Genomic DNA, 20,917 nt, shown 5'->3' with positions numbered 1-20,917 from the left:
GAACAAACAAAACAAAAAGGAAGCAGACTCAGATACAGGAAACAAAAATGTTGGTTACTAGCGTGGGGAGTCATTGGGGTGGATGAAACTGGTGAAGGGGACTAAGAGGTACAAACATCCAGTTATAAAACAAGTAAGTCAAGGGGGTGTAACGTACAGCATAAGAAATAGAGTCAATGATGCTGTAATGACGTTGTGTGGTTACAGATGGTAATACTGAGAGCTTTTGTGGGGACCATTTCATAATGTATAAAAATGTTGAAACAGGGTGATGTACACCTGAAACGAATCGGACATTGCATGTCAATTATACTTCAATTTAAAAACAAGAAAAAAATCTCTCTCTCACGCAAACACACACACACACACAAAACAAACCTGGAATAGTTGTTGCCTTTGGTAAGATGGGGTGGACCAGGGAGTAATTAAGAAAGGAAAGTTCTACAGATGATACATGTACCACAGCTGTGCTTTTGTATGCATCAAATGTTGCCAAATGTGTGTGTGTGTGTGTGTGTGTGTGTGTGTGATGTATTTATTTACTTGAGAGAGAGGAAGTGTGTGTGTGAGTTGGGGGGAAGGAACGGAGAGAGAGAGAGGGAGAGAGAATTGCAAGCAGATTCCCCACTGATCATGGAGCCAGATGTGGGACTTGATCTCACTACCCTGAGATCGTGACATCAGCTGAAATCAAGGATCAGGTGTTTAACCAACTGAGCCACCCAGGTGACCCTTAACAAATATATTTTTTAAAATACACGCATTACAGAAAATTAGGGAAATGCCAAAATTATGAAGAAGAAAATTAAAAATTACTCTTGCCCTCAATCGTCACTGTATTTCTCTTAACCATGTTGGGTGCAACTATTTCCGAAATGTCTTTTTTTTTTTCTTTCTGAAAGTACTTTTAATGTACTCAAAGCTGCTTTTATGAGTTCAGGTTATTTTGTGTACAAAAACTACTGTATCATGCTCAAAGATAGTGATGGTCTCAGGACCCCTAGAACTGCCCCTTGATATTTGCCCCCATGTGTAATACAGCTGTTGAGGATTTGATGAGTTTCTAGTTTGTTTTCTTTTAGACTGTTACAGGACAATTCTCCTTGCTATACTCACTTTAGATTTCTCCCTTACCCTCAGGCCCCACATCAAATCAGTCTCTGTGTTGTTTCTCTCCCTAAATCCCCCTCTCATCCATTCCCTTCTCATGGCCCATTGGGGCTCCGCCTGGAGTGTTCTTGATCTCCTGCTGCTTGTCCTTCCCTTCGCACCCCTCTTCCCACAGTGTCAAGGGTCAAAGCCGTGCACCTGCTGCTGTCCCTGACTGTCCCCCTCCTGCATATGCAATACCGCAACCACACAGTACTTCCCAAACCTGCTGCTATCTCCATAGAGAACACTTTCCCTCCTCTGTACAGTGAATCCTGCTGATTCCTAGAATGGCAGCTGAGTACCAGCTCCCCAGGGAAAATTGTCTCCCGGCAGCAAGCAGGACCCAGTGACTGCGAGGCCAGCGACTTCCTTCCTGTCTGTTCCCAGGCTTACTTTCCACACTGTGCCTCCACCCCCTGTGACAACAAAACCCACATCCATCTTGGTCACCTTGTCCCAATGCCTAGCATGACGCTGGCATTATTGTCAATAGCCAATAGTTACTGAACAGAGAAGGTCCTGCACACTCGGCTCTGTGGCTAGTGGTGTGGAGACATTGCACGCACACCCCAGTCTCGTGACAGCACCTGCACGGTGGCTTGATGTGATCTAATTGTGGCCACCGTTGGGTTGTGAGCTCCAGGGGCTCAGGGACTGGGCTTTACCCTTCCTGGTGCCCCTGACCCTAGTAGTTCTGCCTGACATGGAAATAGTCACTTATGGTGACATTCCCCAAGTTTTCCTGGAGATGGGAGAGATGGCTTAGGAAATGTGCACACAGGATGTGAACATGGGCTTTTCCAGAATTCTTCAAGATCTAAAGATAACATCATTTCAGTACTGGCAGAAAAATCTCAGTGAGCATTGCCGTCTACGAGAAGTCCTCCGGACGGGTAAGTGGCGACATCTGGGGCTGACGGAGAGTTCTGGGCCTGGGCCACTGACGTGGGAGTCCTGGCTGGTGCCTGGCAGTGGGAGCCAGCGCTGTTTAGGTGCCGCTGGTACACAAGTGCTTAGACGATTGAAGGCCCAGGCCCAGAGCCGGAGGAGCCCCCCAGCACAGGCAGACTGGGGTCCTCCGCTCCCACACGTCGTCCAGCAGCAGAGTCCTAAAACTCTGGGTCGCGCATGCTTTGCTCCAGATGGGGGACAGGAGAGGAGATGGCTTGCCTTCAAGGGACCCTGGATTAGCCAGTGGGTTGGGGGGAAGAGAGGCAACCCAAGGACAGGGGAACCTGGAAGGTGGAGCCTCAGTTTTGCCAGGACTAGTCCTGACAGAAGGCAATCCTTGGGTGCTCCACACGTGAGGAAAAGCGTTCATGGTAGAGGACTCGTTATGGCCGAGGCTCGGCGGGGAGGACGTGGAGCGAGGGCTCATTGATACCATACACCCATATCATACACCGGCATCATCCATCCATGTCTTGCTTCACACCTTCCTGCCTTGGAGAGATTGTTGCTAGAGATGTCTAAATGCGAACTGGAGCCCCAGACCCGTCTGTCTGATGACGTACAATAGAGTTGTTGCCACAAAGAGGTCTTTGCCAAGTCACTTGTGATTCCAGAACTTAATGGAGGTCACTCAGGCCCCCAGTTTCAGAGTCCTTGTTATAGATCTTATGCTAAGATTTACCAAACAAGGAAAAGGGAGGAGTTTTATTCTTGGCATTTGCTCAGGGTAGTTCTTCTACACATCATCTTACTCGTTGAGGCTTGTGTGAGAAAAATAAAGACAATTCTATGTTTTGTTCAAAATATCAGCATTTGGGCTTAGGAGAAGCTTGAAACTAGCCTCTGCCTAAGTGGCCAACAGATTTCGCCTCCGTGATGATGGTTAATTTTGTGTGTCAGACTGACTGGGCCCTGGGATGCCCAGATTAAACATTCTGAGTGTGTCTGCGAGGGTGTTTCTGGGTGACATTAGCGAGTGAATCAGTGAACTCAGTAGGCTGCCCCTCCCCAACATGGGTGGGCATCATCCAATCTGTCAAGGGCTGAAGAGAAAAGTGGAGGCTTCTTCCCTTGCTGCCATCCTCCCTTCCTGCCTGTAGGAGCTGAGACAAGTCTTCTTCCGCTGTTGCCCTGGGAGGGACACGAGCAGCTCCCCTGGTTCTCAGGCCTGCGGACTTGGACTGAACGAATGACACTGGCTTTTCTGGTTCTCTTGTTTGCAGACAGCATATGGTGAGACTTCTCAGACTCCATAACCATGTGAGGCCATATTTCCTTTTACGTATGGATACAGACATCCATAATCTTACTGGTTTATCCTACATGCAGATGTCCTATTGGTTTTGTTTCTCTGCAGAACCCTGACTGGTTACCCTCTGTCAACCCAGCTGACAAAACCTCAGCAACATTCAGGAATGTTCCCCCTTCTGCATCCGCTAGCTGAGTTACAGGCTGACCACGGGTCAGTTACATTTGTTCCTACGTACGCTTTTTCTCGTTGAACTTGGTAACATAATTCCCTAATTTGATGATATTATATAACCTGATAAAATAGGAGTGTAAAAAATGAATTATATTTTTATTATAATCTGATTAAAGTAAATCAATGCTTTCCTGGTATTCAATAAAAATGAGTCACTAAAAATGTCTAAATGTGGGCAAGTCAAATGTAAAAGAAAAAGCATGGTAAAATCCTAAACTTTGGATTCAGATTGTTTCAAAGTGTTCTGAGTGCTGGCTCTACTTCAAAGAAATCAGAACTGCAAATTATAAATACTGCAATATAAATGTGATTTATGCAAGAAGAGCAGGGGGTACTTCCCAGAAGATCTACTTTTAAAGAAAAGATTTTCATTCTTCATTTAAGAGATATAAATACATTCTTTTTGTTTTAGGTTAAATTAAATAATTTTTTTTTTTACTAAATGGGCATGAGGTAAGGAAGAGTCTACCGAGTGTGTGTTGAACGATATGGATAGAGGGGTCTACCAGCCCTCCCTTTGCAAGTCACCTCTCAGAGTCTGCATGGCCAACCCCTTTCTTTTCTTGCGTGTTGGGGTCTGCTGGTGTCACCATACCCGGAGCACACCCTGAAGCCCCTGGTCCTAGAAGGTGGCAGCCCAGCCCACGTCATGGCTGTAGGGAGGAATCTGCACAAGAGGCCATGTCCCCAAGAGCGCTGAGCACAGCTCACACACTAAGGGGCTCTGTTCTTCCTTCCAAATCACTACCTCTCTATCTGACTACTTGCCTGCTTGCCTGCCTGCAGAAAATGGGGTTTCCAGGCACACACAACAAGACACACAGAGTCTGGAGTGTTAGTAGTATTGCCTTCTCTGTGCTCTTATTATTTTTTATTCCAGTATTCCTTCTGGCTTCCAGATGTGGATTTCTACCCAGAGGTTGGCAAACTTTCTCCATGAAGGGCCAAGTAGTAAATATTTTAAGATTTGTGGGCCAGAGAATATAGCAACTCTTCACTCTGTTGCAGTGGCTATGAAGCAGCCATAGACAGGATAGAAATGAATGGGCTTGGTTGTATGTCAATAAAACTTTATTTAAAAAACAGGCAGCAGGCTAGATTTGGCCTACAGACTGTAGTTTGCTGAAACTTGTGTCTGTAACAAAAGTTCATTTTTTTAATATTTTATTTATTCATTAGAGAGAGACAGAGAGACAGAGAGACAGAGGGAACACAAGCAAGGGGAGAGGGAGAGGCAGACTCCCCACCGAGCACGGGAGCCCAACGTGGGGCTTGATCTCAGGACCTGGAGATCATGACCTGAGCTGAAGGCAGACGCTTAACCACCTGATCCACCTAGGTGCCCCTATAACAAGAGTTCTGAACTGAATGAGGGATAGTAAAACCTCAGAAAGTGTATGCTGATTTTGGGTATGTGTTTTTCTGGATAGAGGAATCATAATTTTCTTCAGATTTCAAAAGCACTTTGATCAATAACTTTAAGAAACATTGGTATAAAGAAATGGTCTTTTCTGAGTCCCCATGGTGATTAATTTTTTAAAATACTGTAATTTGCATGATCTATTTTTTAAAACTTTATTTTGAAATAACTATAGATTCACAAAAAGTTGCAAGATAGTACAAAGCGGTCCTGGGTCCCCTTCACCTAGTTTCTCCCAATGGTTACATCTTATGTAATTATAGCTTACTATCGAAACCAGGAAATTGATGTTGGTATGATATGTGAGTATAGTTCTCTGACATTTAATAACATGCGTAGATTTACGTAATACTGTAATCAACCACTAATCTATTTTCCAACTCTATAGATATTTTTCCTTTCATGAACGACCTTGTGAGATTGGCTTTTATCACTTTGTGTAGTACCCTTGAGATCCACTCAAGTCGTGTTTCATTAATTTGTTCCTTTTCCTTGCTGAGTAGTATTCCTTGGTACAAATATACCATAGTTTGTTTAACCATTCACTCATTGAGGAACGTTGGGTTATTTCCAGATTTGGGCTATTATACATAAAGCTGCCATGAACACTTGCGTATAAGATTTTGCATAGACATATATTTTCCTACCTCTGAGATAAATGCCCAGGAGTGCGATTGCTGAGTCATATGGTAGTTGCATATTTAGCTTTTTAAGAAAGTGTCAACGTGTTTTCCAGACTTAATCATTTATTTTAAAAAATGGCATGAACATACGCCATGAACATGAATAAGAAAACATAAAAATGCAAGAATTACAGGAAAATCTAAAATCTCTCCTTATGCACTGACTTCCTCCTCCTAGGTCATTAGTTAGGTGTACATCCATTACTCCTACATTATTATTCCCGAAGTCTTTGGTTGTGGGGGTCTTTCTATGGAGTAGCTATAAGGTGTATTCCTGTCCTTAACTGATGAGTAGATATACCATAGTTTATTTAAGCGTTCTTCATATTTAAAGACTCTGGTTATTTCCAATTTTCACTGCCATCACGAAATGATGAAACAAGTATCTCTGAGATGTTTCTGTGTGCACATTTGTGTTTCTCGAAGACATACATTTCTGGTATTTATGGACACTACCAAATTGGCTTCCTAAAGAATGTATCCATCAATACTCTTGCCAGCAATGTAAAAGTTTCTTCACACTCACATCCATACCCAATATTGACTTTATTAATTTTTACTAATTTTATTGATTAATCCAAGTGCAGAATATTTTATTGTTATTTGTATTTCACTGGTTAACAACAAGGCTGCACATTTTTTCTTTATAACTTAATTAACCATTTTTATGTTACTTCTGTAAATAAATATTTTGTTCTTAGACCATTATTTTTTCTCTTTTGCTGTCTTTTTCTTATTGATTTTTAGTAGCTCTTTATTTTTTTTTGGATAGTAACCCTTTGGAAATTTTATATATATTGCAAATGTTTTCCCAAATCTGTCACTCATTTACTGAATTTGCTTTTGGGGTGTGTATGTGTGTGTGTGTGTATACATGTGTGTGCCTGTGTGTGCATGTGTGAATGTGTGAGTTACACAGCTAGTATGATTTAGTTTACTCTTGTTTTGCGTAGTCACATCAATCAATCTTTCCCTTTATGTGTCTTAGATTTTATTCTTGCCTAAAAAGTCCTCCTTATTTCAAATTATGGAAATACTCCCTCATATCTTTTCTAATGTTTCTGCTCTGCAAACTACTGGAACACGTTAAATCTGGAATCTTGGATTAGAGCACTCATCTCAACAAATTGGACCTGATTCAACATTGTTTCGTCCTCCTGGGCTGAGTATTATTACAATTCATTCCTAAATTACTCCCCAGATTTCTGCAGTTATGTTACAAAATCTTGAAATTCTTTTCATGTGTAAGGGATCTCTTCCCCAAATTTCTTACTTCTTTCCTTGAGACATCCTGGAATCTACTCTAGGCATATCTGGGTACAACACGGTGGGGGGGGTCTTAAGGTGTCCTATCATCCCCTCTTAAGGTAACTGTGTAAGATGAGGTCACTAAAACTCTTCAAACAAGGGGAAGTGTTTTTGGTTTTGTTTTACAAAAAGGAAGAGAGGGGCTGCTTCTTTTGGCTGAGGAGGTTCAGGGGATCCGGGGGTTCAAGATTTTCAGATTCATTTGAGTCCACTTAGAGTCTCTACTTCATTTCTCAGGAGTCCACTCCTTCCCACCCATTCTGTAATTTACATTTCGAGGCATGGCTGGGCTGTGAGTTTAATCTACGATGTAATTCTTAACCTATAGGTTCAAATTTTGAGTCTGCTTTTCAGTGGTACCAGCCTTGCCTCCACAACACTCAAGAAGGTCTTTTAGGGCCATCATTAAGGAGCTCTCAATGTTTCTGGCAATGCCTCAACTTGACATTTGAAAGCCTAAAGTTTTATTTTCTTTTTGTAATTTCTCCAGTGGAGTCAGAAGCAATCAACTCTACCCCAAAGATTCTGTGGCTGTAGTCTCCACTGCGGTGATCAAATTCAACAGTCCCTTGGCCTCCCAAGGTCTTGCTTTAGATAAGTACTTCGTTTCAGGTAGTCACAGCTTAAATTTAAGTAACTGTTTTGTGACCGAATGTCATAGATAGATACTGTTAGTATCTCACTTTTCCCTGGCAATAACGCCAACAATGTGTTCAATCCCAATCACAACATTTAACAAATTGCAGATTTTCCCATTTGGGCATCTATTCCTGGGTGTTGTCCCAAGTAGAATAGTAATTCATGTTGAATCAGCAAAACAGAAACTACTGTAGGTATTTCAGAGAGAGACAACTTAATACACGCACTTGTTTACAAAACTGTTGAGCAAAAGAGAGAAAGGCACGCTAGAGAGAGAAAAGGGGTTTATGTAAGACCAGGAAACAGCAATTGCTTCTGGCTGGGGCCTGAGATCCTGTTCTTGCCGTGAAGTCAATGAGGCATTGCTGTTGCTGTTGCTGCTGCTACTGCGCCGGGGCCATCGAGCACTGACCAGGAGCCTGCATTCCTTTGGTTCAGGTTGCCAGCAGCTGTTACTGCAGCTGCCCTAGACACCTTCATGATACGGGGAAAAGACTTCTCTCTTGCTCCTGTCTTCCTATCTGGCCAGTGCTACCCATTGGTAGAGCCTTGTAAGAAGCAGGTGGCAAAGGGCAAGAATGTGTAGTTGTAACTCCTGACGTTACAGAAGAGAATTTAGAAGAATAAGTATGTGCTCTTTCTCAGGACAATAGCGGGAGATGTTCTTCTTAAAAATGAGGGAGAAAATCAAGAATGAGGAAGACTTCTGACCTAGGAGACAGGGAATCCCACCCAAGAAAGAGGCACTGGGAATGCTCAGGAAGGTGGGAAAGGAGAGCCCGGGGCAACAGCTTAATGTCAGCTTAATGTCAGCCAGGCTGCACTGGACCAGGAGGGCTGCAGGCTCCAGGTGGGAGGGCTCGCTGGAAGATGGAGCTGTGTTTGAATGCACTGTGAGACTTTTTGTTTTATCAGAGAGTTGGGGGAAATTAATGGTGAATATATAGAAAACAAGCAATAAAAACCAAGGCTCAAGAGAAACAAAATGCTGTGAAAGAGTAGAAGCGTGATCATAGTACACTATGTGGCTCAACTTTTAAAAATAGTTACACAGCCATAACAATGTGAATGTCAACTATTTGAATAAAAATGTGATAACACAGAATTTGAAGAGAAGAGAGTTGTGTGTTGGGATGAGGAGAGAGTTGAACAGAGCTAAACCTTGATATCTTATATCAAAAAGTCAATAGGCAGTGTAATATTTAAGACTAAAAAGTCAAGAGGTATCAATTTAAAGCAAGTCATTTAGATACAAAAAGATAAATCATAAGGGGAAAAAAATCCAGCTAAAATAGTTGAAAATTATTCCAGAGGCATTGATAGAAGTGGAATGGGGTAAGGAATTTTTGCTTTTCATTATAGGCCTTGAAGTATTTAGCTTCTAAAAGTCTTTATTTACTATTTTACCTTGGTAAAATATTAATATAAGTTTTTAAACCATAAAATTTAGAGCAATTTTTTACAGAGTGAAACATGACCATGTTGGTTTACTAAGCCAACTTCAATACTGCTCTTTATCAAATTCTTCTCAAGATTTTTTGTAGAAAGCATACATTTGTACTCATCCAGTCTAAATAGAGAAGATTCAGTGATTACTCAGGTTGTATTTCTGATTCTTTTATTTTAGGCTCCTTAAAAGTCTAACCCAGATAATAATGAATGTATTTTAAATTTTTTTCACGCATGACACTGAAAGGCCAATTTAAAGTTCCTGACATACATTCCAGACAACTTGATATTAACTGTATTATATCTTTAAGAAAACAGGCTCTCTGCGCCCACTTAATTGTTTTTCAGATCTTTTTTATTTTATTTCCCCGGCCCACAATTCCCCTATGTGTTTTGATTTGATATCATTGCGGAGAAAAGAATAAAATAAAGAAATACAAAGATGAAAACAATTCCCAGCACACCAATAGCATTGTCCTAGGAATGCTGAGAATGGAGTGAGCTGGTAGGGTTTGGTGGGATCTGGTCCCATGGGAAGATTTTAATACAGTAGGACAGCAAACTCTATTTGGCTATAGACCTAGGTTAGTAGAGTTCAAAGGGGAATGAGGTTGATGGATGGATGGAGAAATCTGTGGTCTGGACTTGCATCATCACAGCAAGGCCATGGCAAGAGCAGTCTCTCTTCTTAGTTTAAGGGAGTGTCTAGTTTCTTGACTTGGAGGTAAATCATCTTTTCTTTATTTTTTCTTGGTCTGCAGTAATAAAAAACATGGAGAGGGGATAAAGAAATTGTGAGGAGGTTGAAAACCAAAATAAAGTGGGTAAGAAATAAATGGAACAACAAATGGATGTAAGCTTTGTCCAGGCACAGTCTTGCAGTGTATTCTGAGTGCTGAATCCTAAAAAGAAAATTGACAGAGCTTGGTGAATAACTTACGTGATGGAATGGTTCCAAAAATCCTCTTCTGGGAATGGGACTGGCCTGTGTTCCTTATTTAAAGTGGTCAATTTTCTATGTAAGAGGATGTGGGTAACGACTACATTCAATCTTATATTGGTTAAAAATGATGACTGCAAAATCTAGACACCATTGTCATCGTTCTTGCAAATACAATTTTAGAAATTATTCTTACCAATGCTTATATTCTTTTCAATAGTTGGGCAAGTGAAAAATCCAATTGCAAATTTTCTCAATCATCTTATCTTTATGAATACCAGAAAGTTGCTGATACTCATTATAGAAATGCTGATTTCTTCACCCTGCTGTTCCAAGAAATGCCCTTTGGACATGCTCTGTCTAATAATATTGAAATCTGGAGTGGGGCTGCCCACGTGTTCCCCAGCTCCTCACAAAATTTCCCCTGCCTGGGGGTGCTTAATCCTGCCTCAGCTTCTGGGCCAGTCTGAGACAGGGAGTATAGCAGAAGCCCACCGTAATCCCCTGGCAGTGCGTGGGTTCTCTCAGGCTCCAGATGTAGGGGCCCAAGGAAGTCAGCAGTACTCCCAGAGTCTCTATGTCAACAAGAGTAACAGCAAAAGCAGCAGCAGCAACAACAGAAACAACAATAACAATAGGAACACCAGCAACAATAGGAACAACACTAGCAACAGGAACAGCAGCAACAACAATAGTAACAACAGTGACAACAGCAGCAGCAATAGCAACAATGGCAACAGCAGCAACAATAGCAACAACAATAGTAACCACAGCAACAAAAATAGCAACAACAACAATAGTAACCACAGCAACAACAACAGCAGCAACAAAGGTAACAACAGTGACAACAGCAGCAATAGTAACAACAGCAACAACAGCAACAAGAGCAACAATAGTAACTGCAACAACAACAGTAACCATAGCAACAGCAACAGCAGCAACAATAGTAACAACAGCGACAACAGCAGCAGCAATAGTAGCAACAGCAACAGCAACAATAGCAACCACCACCACAACAATAACAAAAATAGCAACAGCAATGTTAACCACAGTAACAACAGCAGCAACAATAGTAAAAATAGCCACAACAGTGGCAACAATAGTAACAATGGCAACAACAGCAACAACAGCAATAGCAGTAACTACAGCAACAATAGGAGCAGCAGCAACAGCAACAGCAGCAGCAACAGTAACAACAATAGCAACAACAGCAGCAATAACAGTAACAACAGCAACAACAAAAGCAGCAGTAATAGTATCAACAGCAACAACAGAAACAGTGGCAGCAGTAATAGTAATAACAGGAACCACGGCAGTAACGATAGTAACCACAGCAACAACAGCAGCAACCAGAACAACAGCAACAGCAGCAGTTATAGTAACAACAGCAACAACAGCAACAATAGTGACAACAACAGGAACCACAGCAGCAGCAACAGTAATGACATCAGCAACAGCAACAACAGCAACAATGGCAGCAACAACAGCAATAGTAACAGCAGCAACCATAGTAACCACAGCAACAACAGGAGCAGCAGCAGAAGCAGCAGCAACAGTAACAACAGCAACAATAACAACAGCAACAACAGTAACCATAGCAACAACAGGAGCAGCAGCAGGAGCAGCAATAGTAACCACAGTAACAACAACAGCAGCAACAATAACAGGAAAAACAGCAACAACATGAACAATGGCATCAATAATAGTAATAACAGAGACCACAGCAGCAACAATAGTAACCACAGCAACAACAACAGCAACAACAGTAACAGCAGGAACACCAGCAGCAACCACAGTAACAACAACAACAACAGGAACAGTAACAACAGCAACAAAAGGAACAAGAGAAGCAGCAGCAGGAACAACAGCAACAACAGTAGCAACAGCAAGAACAATGACAGCAGCAACAATAGTAACAGCAACAACAGCAATAATAGTAACAGTAACAACAGCAGCAATAGTAACCATAGCAACAACAGCAGCAATAACAACAGCAGCAACAATAGTAACCATAGCAACAACAGCAGTAACCACAGCAACAACAGCAGCAACAGTAGTAACCACAGCAACAACAGCAGCAATAGCAACAGCAGCAATAGTAACCATAGTAATAACAGCAGCAACAATAGTAAAAACAGCGACAACAGCAGCAGCAATAGTAACAATGGCAACAACAGCAACAACAGCAACAGCAAGAATAGTAACCACAGCAACAAAAGGAGCAGCAACAGCAGCAGCAACAGTAACAATAGCAACAACAGCAGCAATAACAACAGCAGCAAAAATAGTAACCATAGTAACAACAGGAGCAACAGTAGTAACCACAGCAACAACAGCAACAGCAACAACAATAGCAACAACAGCAGCAGTACTAGTACCACCACCACCATCAGCAGTAACAACAGGAACCACAGCAGCAGCAACAGCAACAGCAACAATAGCAACAGCAGCGACAGTAACCACAGCAACAACAGGAATAGCGGCAGCAGGAGCAGCAGCAGCCACGCCGACTGACTGGTAAGAACCCCAGCACGGTCCAGGCCGGTCCCTGCACTCACCCCCCCCACCCTCTGGGAACCCCGCCTCCTGGCCCCTTGCTGCCAGGACTGGCTTTGTCACTTACTGGCCTCCTGGCGGAATCTTTAATCTTTGTTGCCTTCCTTTTTTTTTTTTTCCGTGGAGTTAATAATAACAGTACCTGTTGCGTAGGGGTGTCACAGCATTAGAAGAGGCGGCACGTGAGCGGGGCCTCAGAAGCACTAGCTGAAAGCTCTGAGTCAATGTCAGCTACTGTTCCCCCATCTTACAGACAAGGACAGAGGCAGAGGGTGAAATAAGGTGGACATTAGGAAATGCCAGGCTGTCTGTGTAACTAGGACGGGCTGCGGGTGCTTGGGAGCTGGAGGACTTGGGGTAGCAGTGGAGGGAGTCTGTCCCACCCTGCTTTTGCGCCTCTCCTTCAGTGTCGGGGCCCAGGGCCTGGGTCAGCTCTCCTGACGGACTCCTCCATGTCCTGCGGGCTGCCCTTGCTCGTCTTTGCCTGCAGGGGTGCCCTTCACCAGCCCAGCCCTGGGTTCACCTCCCCGCTCTCCTCTGCAGTCCCCAAGCCTCACACAGATCTGTCTTCCAGCTTTGAAAGGTGAGCTGGGTTATGGAACACAGAAAACAGAAAAGCGCAAATCAAGAAGTGTTTGTAGATCACACCGAGAGAAGACATATAAACCAACAATGGGGCTCATCTTTGCTCCATCTCCTGCACCTGCCGAACCAGCCTCTTACCAGTAGACGTGTGTGTCTATCACGGAGCTGCACTTCCCTGTCTTATAACCATTCAGAATATATTTCAAAATTTGATTTCCACTCAATTGTCTAGGTACATAATTATCTATTTTCCAAAGCAGCCGTGAAAACGTCAATGAATAATATGGTGGCTATTGGACATTTCCAAAGTACCAGGCACTTTACATGCATTTATCTCATTACAAAAATCCAATGAGTAGAAACTGTTGTCCCCATTTACAGATGAAGAAACCAAGGCTTAGAAGAGTTAAGGGCACATGATGTGAAACGTCAAGGCCTGGCCTATCAGACTACAGCCCATGCTGCACACATTCCTGTCCTCCCGGGCCTGGAGCTGGCTGCACAAGCCTAGAGAGCGCACGGTTAGAGATGCTGTCGAAGGAACTCAGCAGTCAGTCCACAGCTCTATGGGGAGCACCTGGTCTGGGCGTGCCAGGTACTGTGCTGAGTCCTAGGGATATGGCAGAAAGTGGGGTACAGTATGTCTTCGAGGGGAGGCTCTTGTGCATGGGATGCTTCCCTGAGATAGGGGTATGGGGGAACAGTTGTCTAGATCAAGGATCTCAAGCTCAAATGTCTGCACACACCAGGCAGAAAAAAATAAACGCGCTATAGGCACGAGGCCGCGGGGAATGTGGCGCCGTGGCCTGTTCCAGCAGGCAAGCCCTTCGAAGCCCCCAGCCCCCTCTCAGCTCCTACAACCATGCGCAAGAGGAAAGGCCTGCGCCGGGTTACCAAATCCCCTGCATTTTTTTTTTTCTTTAACAGATCCTGGAAATGAGTTTATGTGGAATTTCCCACTTTAAAAATACCACGTGGGGCAAGCAGAGCACTTGAGGCCCTGATGCCCTGTGGGTTGCCAGTGCGTGACCTCTGGCTGAGCTCCAGGGCCTCTTGCAATGCTGAGCTCCAAGCTCTAGGAAAAGCCTCAGACCACGGCCAGCCTTCCGCAGCCTCATCTGCTCGGCTGCTGAGCGTGTTCAATGGGAACGTTGTGTAGAACGGATGAATCCAGCTCGGCTCCTGGCGCCAGTGGGCCGGGACTGGAGTATAAATAAAACGAATAAAGGCATCTAAGCGTACCGCATAAAGAAACGTGCGGGCAGTGTGTCCTACGTTTCTCTTCATTAGACTTTCTTAAGTTTAATTTTTGAATAGGTTCACATACAAAATTCGGAAAGTAGAAAAAGGGCCGTGCTGGAAATCCCTCCCACTTGTGCTCCACAGCCACCGAATCCAGACAGCCCGTGTTCTGGTTCTTGCATACTCTTCCAGAGATACAGGTCAAGATAAATAAATACATACATACCTACACACATACACACATTTACACGTATATATATTTACATTTAACACATATATTTTTTCATTCCTTTTATAGAAATGGTAGAATATATACTTTCTGTATTTTCCTTTTTAAAATTTATTTATTTATAAAGTTATAAAGGAGGCTCCATACCCAGCATGGAGCCCAATGTGGGGCTTGAACTCATGACCCCAAGATCAACACCCTGAACTGAGATCAAGAGTCGGATGCTTAATGGACTGAGCCACCCAGTCGTCCCCCTTTTTTAAATTAGCAATGTATCTTAGAGGACTTTCCTTATCAGTGTGTATAAAGCTGCCTTGTTCTTTTGAATGGCTGTATAGTATTTTATTGAATGACATACCATAATTTATATAACTGGTCTTCCAATCAATGGGCATTTAGGTTGTTTCCAATCTCTTGTTACATAAAAAATTGTCTTAAGTGGTAATCCTGTACATGTGTCATTTCGTACATGTAAATTCCTGGACGTGTGGAATTCTGGTAAAAAGAAATACACAGGGGCGCCTGGCTGGCTCAGTCGGTTAGGTGTCTGCCTTCGGTTCAGGTCATGATCCCAGGTCCTGGGATCCAGCCCTGCATGGGGCTCCCTGCTCAGTGGGGAGTCTGCTTCTCCCTCTCCCTCTGCCCCTTCCCCTGCTTATGCTCTTTCTCTCTCTCACAAATAGAAAAATAAAAATCTTTAAAAAAATAAATAGATATTTTTGATACTCTTGTCATATTGCCATCACAGAGATTTCAGATGTGTACACTCCCACTGGCGATGTGGGATGCTGTTTCCCTACATTCTTCCCCAACGCAATGTTACTAAGCGCTGCCATCTTCAACAGTCTACGCTGTGAGTACTACAGTGCTCATTTGTACTTCTCTCAACGTAGGAAGTGAGCGTTTTCTCATAGCTTTTAGAGCTGTTTTTATTTTCCTTTCACTGAATTATGTGTTCAAGTCCTTAACCCATTTTTTCTTTGGTGTGGTTTGTCTTAGGGATTTGTTAGAGCTCCTTGTATATTAGGAAAATTAGCCCCTTGTAGAGGAGTAAATATTTCCTCCACGTTTGTTATTATTATTATGTTTTAGCTTATGTTAGTTTTTCAATGCAGAGTTCTTTATTTTTATAAAGGCAAACTTACTGATCTTTTTAAAAATGGGTCCTGGATTTTTTTAGCCATCCTTATAGAGAGACCTTCCCCACTATGAAAGTGTAAGGCTATTTGTCTATGGTATGTTCATTATTTTACTGTTTCTTTGTATTTTCCAGTCTTTAATTTCTTGTGACTCGATCTCAATGGATGGTATGAGGAATAAATTCAACCTCATGCTTTTTCCAACCGGCTACAGAGTTGGCCCAGACGCTATGGAGGCATTTCAGTTCCCTACCTCTGCATGTTTTCAACTTCGTCAATAGTCTCAGGCAAAGCCTTCCCTTTGGTCTCCGGGAGCAGCAACACCAGTCCCCCAGCCACCAGGCCAACCACAGCTGGAAGCCAAACAGATGCAAATCACATTAAGAAGGAAACCAAGCAGGCTTTATAGTCAGAGCTCCCCTTACTTCTTAAAAAAAAAATTGTGTGTGTGCCATCTTCTATACAGATTTCTTTGCTATCTCTGACTGTCCTATAAATATTTGACTGATTCCAAACTCCATTGGATTACAATTCCTTATAGGGAGATGAAATACTTAACATTTTGAGTCAAGGTTATTCTAGGCTAGAGAACATTGCCATCATATTAAGATACATTGGAGTTAGAAAATAACTCTGAAAAAAAAATCAACTCTAAGGAAAGGAAGAGCATAACTTTGCCAATATAAGGCACTTGGTAATGAGAATGAGTCAGAAACTTGGAACATGACTAGCGACAGAGGTAATGAACCCTAGATCCCTGCAGCAGAACGTTTACAAAGCATAGCGGGGCCTATACCTTTAGCTCTAGTTCGGCGTTCGATAATTCTTTTTGTTCCTTTTTCCTTCGTCTGCAGCTGTAATTGTTCGCACACGCTGGGGAGTCACAGTAAACATTAGAGTGTTTCTGTGTCTTTATACGCCCATTACTGTTTCGGGATTTTAAGGTTACGTTTTAGGTTTTGCTGTAATAGGATGCAGGAACTAGAGGTGGGCTCGTCACAGGTTTTGGAGCCCCCCAAAAAACGCACCCTGGCCTCTGTTTTTACATCTTTTCAAAATGGCAGGCGTAGAGGCCTCAGAGCCCAGCGGTTCAGGACTCTGGCTGTAGCTCCGGGTACCTGGGATCCGGTTCTGAGCCCCCCCTCGCTGGTCTCAGGCCCCTGGAAAGTTCGGCACCAGACTCTCGGCCATAAAGTGGGGTGCTAGTCCCACCTCACACGCTTGTTGTGAGACTGAAATGCGTTCCTGCTTGTTACAGGGCAGAGCCCGCCACAGAGTTAGGAACGAAGTAACCGCCTTCAGAGTCTCTCCAGACATCTACAGAGTCTCTCCAGACATCTACAGAGTCTCTCCAGACATCTACAGAGCCACTCGGCTGGAACTCATGCCATAACACACACCCTCTGCTGGCTTGGAGTCTCTGCAGTGAGTGAATTAGGAAAAGAATATGCTCGATTAATCAAACGATCATCTCTTTAGCTTTTATATTTGCAAAGATAGGCCTCATTAACCAGGGTATTTCTTATCAGTCTTTTTCCAGTGCTCTTTCAATGTTCATTTGTCGATTTTCGGGCTCTAGATAATCTCTTCTTGTTATTTCAAGACCACAACCAGTACACCAGAAAGGGAAAGGAATAAAAATGGAAAAATACTCGTTTGTTTCCTGCTAGCTACTCAGATTGGTGAGAAAAGCAGATGGAACTCCGAACACCAGTACAAGTGGGAGCTGTCTTTGAGTTGACTTGAAACGGTGAAATGCAGTTAAAGGCCTTCATCTTTTCCGGGGGAAGGTGACTCCCGGGGGAGGGTCCACACAAGCTCGTCTAGGTCTGGGCTGGGCATTGCATTGTTAAATGGTCCTTAGAGAAACAGGAAGTCTCTGTTCTCCACCCAGAAATATCTCGCTGACCCACAGATCACTCACTGCCTACCTAAGGGAGTGGCCAAGGGTGAGGCGTCTCCACCTTCCTCCTTGTAGGGAAGGAGTCCAAAGGTGGTTGTGGTCCTTTGCCATGGTGGAAAGAAGGCTCTGCACGGGTCTCTCAGCCGGTGCTGGGAGAAGAAGATGGCCAGTGTCCCTGAAGTGGAACTAGCCACCCTGTTGCCAAATCCTGCTTGTGCCAGGAGAAAGAGCTCGTGTTCTATCACCGTTGGCCATCTCGCTGTGACTAAGTTGCAGCCTAGAGAAGTTCACGGGGTCTGTTTGGAGGGTGAGTTTTATCAGCAGTGTGGAACATTTGCTGGCACATCTACCACGGTGGAAAATTTCCCCCACAGATCCCTTGAGAAGAGGAATGAGCAGAGGTCCTCGTGTGTGACAACGCACGGCATTAGGAGAACAGCTGTCTGGGGGGCCCCCGGGGTGCGGAGTGTCTGTCCTCCGTCTCCTCAAAGTAAGTGAGGGTCGTAGGCCCATGGGGAAAACTGTTACATTTTTGTTAAATTAAAAGCGGCTCCCAGTGGGTCTAAAAGAAGACTGAGCTGGGTGCGTTGAGGTCTTCTGGCTAACACGAGAAGGCGAATGCTGGGTGCACGTGAATCTGGACACCCCTCTGCACCCCTCTGTGTGGGAGGGAGTGTCTGCCCCATCGTCCACGGCTATGGGGAAAGGAATGGGCACGCATGAATGGGAGTGTCCACAATTCCTGGACCCCTTGCACAGTCTGTAGACGTCATGTTCAGCATTGGCCTCTGTGTGTTAATTGCTGATAGATTTGTCCCTGTCACCTTCCATGCTGCAGGCTGGACAGTGGGGGGAGGGGGAGGGCTCCGCACTGGTACCTCCTTTCAGGGTTGGAGGGAAGGGCTGTGCCAATCCTCCTTAAATCTAATTGCCCAAGGGATTTGGGGGAAGGGGTGCCCGACACAGGGGTGACACCAACACAGGTGTGCCATGACGCCAACGCATTTCCTTAATCGTGGCCTTTGTTTCCCCTGGGTTTTGAAATCGCTCTTTGCAACATTTTAACCGCCTTTCTTTGAAGTAATGAAGTGAAAAGTTTTGTATTTTCCCACATTTGGCCATAAGGGAGGCAGAAAGAGTGAGCTCTGTGACAAAGAGACCCAAGGAGGGGTGGCAATCGGTGAGGAGAGAGTTAGGGGCGTTCTCCAAGCAAACGGCTTTCCACCTCACTCCTTCTTGAGCTTTGTACCCTGGAGGCCGGGAGTTCTAGTGGCTCCCATACTTGAGTCTTAGTAGCTAATACTAGTATTACCTATGCGAGTATTACTCACCCCGAGGGTAGTACCAATTACTAGCTGCGTTCTGTAGATGCCAGTAGGCATGATACCTGCTTTGAGATAGAACAATGGAGGTCCCTAGAAAAGCAGGTTTTCATTCAAAGACAGGTCTGAGGATTTCTCACCAAAAACCACCAGCGGGAGCTCATGCCAGATGTCGGTGAGCCGGTAGACCAGGAACGGCGTGATGATGCCGCCGATGTCACACATGGAGGAGCAGACAAGGACACCAAGATTCCTGAAATGCAGGGAACTGATTTAACGTCCTGCTTCTCACTGTGCAGTACTTATCCCCCACCCCACCCCCAAATACATCCTTCCCTGAATCGCTAAAATGTCTGTGAACTGAAAAAATGGTGTTCACGTTGTTTTCAACACACACACATGGTGTGTGATTCACAATTCCACTCGTATTCTGTTGCACTTGTTTTATACTAGCTTTTTTAAAGATTTTTAATTGGGGGGCAATTTTCACTTTTTACTTTGGTCTTCTGGCTTCCCTGCACTGTTCTATGGTCCTGTTCATACTGTTTCCTTTCTTTATTTTTTAAAAAATTCATTTATTTATTTGAGAGAGAGTGAGTTAGAGAGAGAGAGACAGACAGACAGAATGAGCTGGGGGGGAGGAGGGACAGAGGGAGAGGGAGAAGCAGACACCCTGCTGAGCAAAGAGCCTGACATGGGGCTCGATCCCAGGACCAGGGGATCATGACCTGAGCCGAAGGCAGACACCTAACCGACTGAGCCACCCAGGCACCCCTTGTTCATGGTTTTTTGGATCCCTTTCACCCGTGGCCATTTGGTAATCCTGCTCTTGCAATCAATATCTTCTGTTCTCACTACACGGTGAGTGTATTTCACCCCAGCCTGTAACTGTGAGATGTGGCCTGGCTACTGCCTTTAAATGTTCTTACCCTCTCTTGCCCTGTGTTTGTTTTTTCTTGCCCTGTGTTTTGAAAAGGAAGGTGCCCTCTGCTGGCACTTGTGGTAGTTCTAGCCAGTAAGCAAAGGTCCCACCTACCCTCTTCATGTTGAGGAAAACGTGCTCACCTGATGAACGTGGGGTACAGCTCTGCATTGACCAAGCAAACCATTTCGTAGGCCATCGTAATCCCCATTCGACCCAAGCACGCGACTGTAACTCTTAGCCACTGGAGATCTGAGGGGCAAAAACACACACTTACACACACGACACACAATCCCTGGCCCGCAAACAGTGCTCCAGAGGTGTGCAAGGGGAGAGTCCACATTCCGGAATGGGATGAGAGTGCAACACTCTTCTCTAAACTCAAGACTTTTCAGCAAAATTTCCCATGTCTGTTCGTTTTAACCTTGGACACGCTTCTAACACTCTCTTTAGACCTCAATCATTAATGACAACAGAGTTGTACCAGTTTACAAAGCTGGGCCAACTCCAGCTTATACAGGCCACCCAAAAGAAACAGCAAAATATGGGCATATTTTAAATAACTGCTAAGAACTACAAGGTTCAAAGAGAGCTCCATGTTGCCAATAGGATTTTGTTGTACAGGTTTTGCTCCTCCTCGTTGAGAAAGCATTTGAAAAGGAAAGAAAGGAACTGAACAGTTGTGTGTTGGCTGCATTTACCTCAACTTTCTTACTGGTTCTGCAGGATGAAGCCGGGAGCTCAAGAGAGTTGCCTAAATAGTATCTGGGAAATGCTGGAATAAGACTTCAAGCCTGGGCCTGCTCTATCCCAAAGCCCATGCTCTCTGTTCTGGGCCAGCTCGATGGCCTGTGGCATGTGTCCTCTTAGTCTCTTGTTACAGTACATTAGAGAAAATTGGGATTATATTACAGCAGACAACCATTGGGTACAATTGTTCTTAAAGATAGGGTGGCCTTATGAGTTTGCTCAGGAAGGTCCCAGATACTGTGTT

The 20,917-nt window shown here is 44.1% G+C and overlaps 1 protein-coding gene across 1 annotated transcript in view; it reads right to left on the bottom strand.

The window, feature by feature from the left end:
* Positions 1–9,406: 9,406 nt before the first annotated feature.
* SLC22A2 (solute carrier family 22 member 2) overlaps positions 9,407–20,917 on the bottom strand; it is a 29,598-nt gene continuing 18,087 nt past the window's right edge. The window contains exons 8-11 of the mRNA XM_048226068.2: positions 20,067–20,175; positions 19,142–19,254; positions 16,030–16,129; positions 9,407–9,840 (exon numbers count right to left, since the gene is read on the bottom strand). Coding sequence (XP_048082025.1) covers positions 9,774–9,840; positions 16,030–16,129; positions 19,142–19,254; positions 20,067–20,175 — 389 coding nt within the window. The 3' untranslated portion in view covers positions 9,407–9,773. The remainder of the gene's footprint in view (positions 9,841–16,029; positions 16,130–19,141; positions 19,255–20,066; positions 20,176–20,917) is intronic.

Source organism: Ursus arctos, unplaced genomic scaffold, assembly GCF_023065955.2.
Source record: "Ursus arctos isolate Adak ecotype North America unplaced genomic scaffold, UrsArc2.0 scaffold_13, whole genome shotgun sequence".
Taxonomy (NCBI): domain Eukaryota; kingdom Metazoa; phylum Chordata; class Mammalia; order Carnivora; family Ursidae; genus Ursus; species Ursus arctos.
This window is presented reverse-complemented; position numbering and strand designations above follow the sequence as displayed.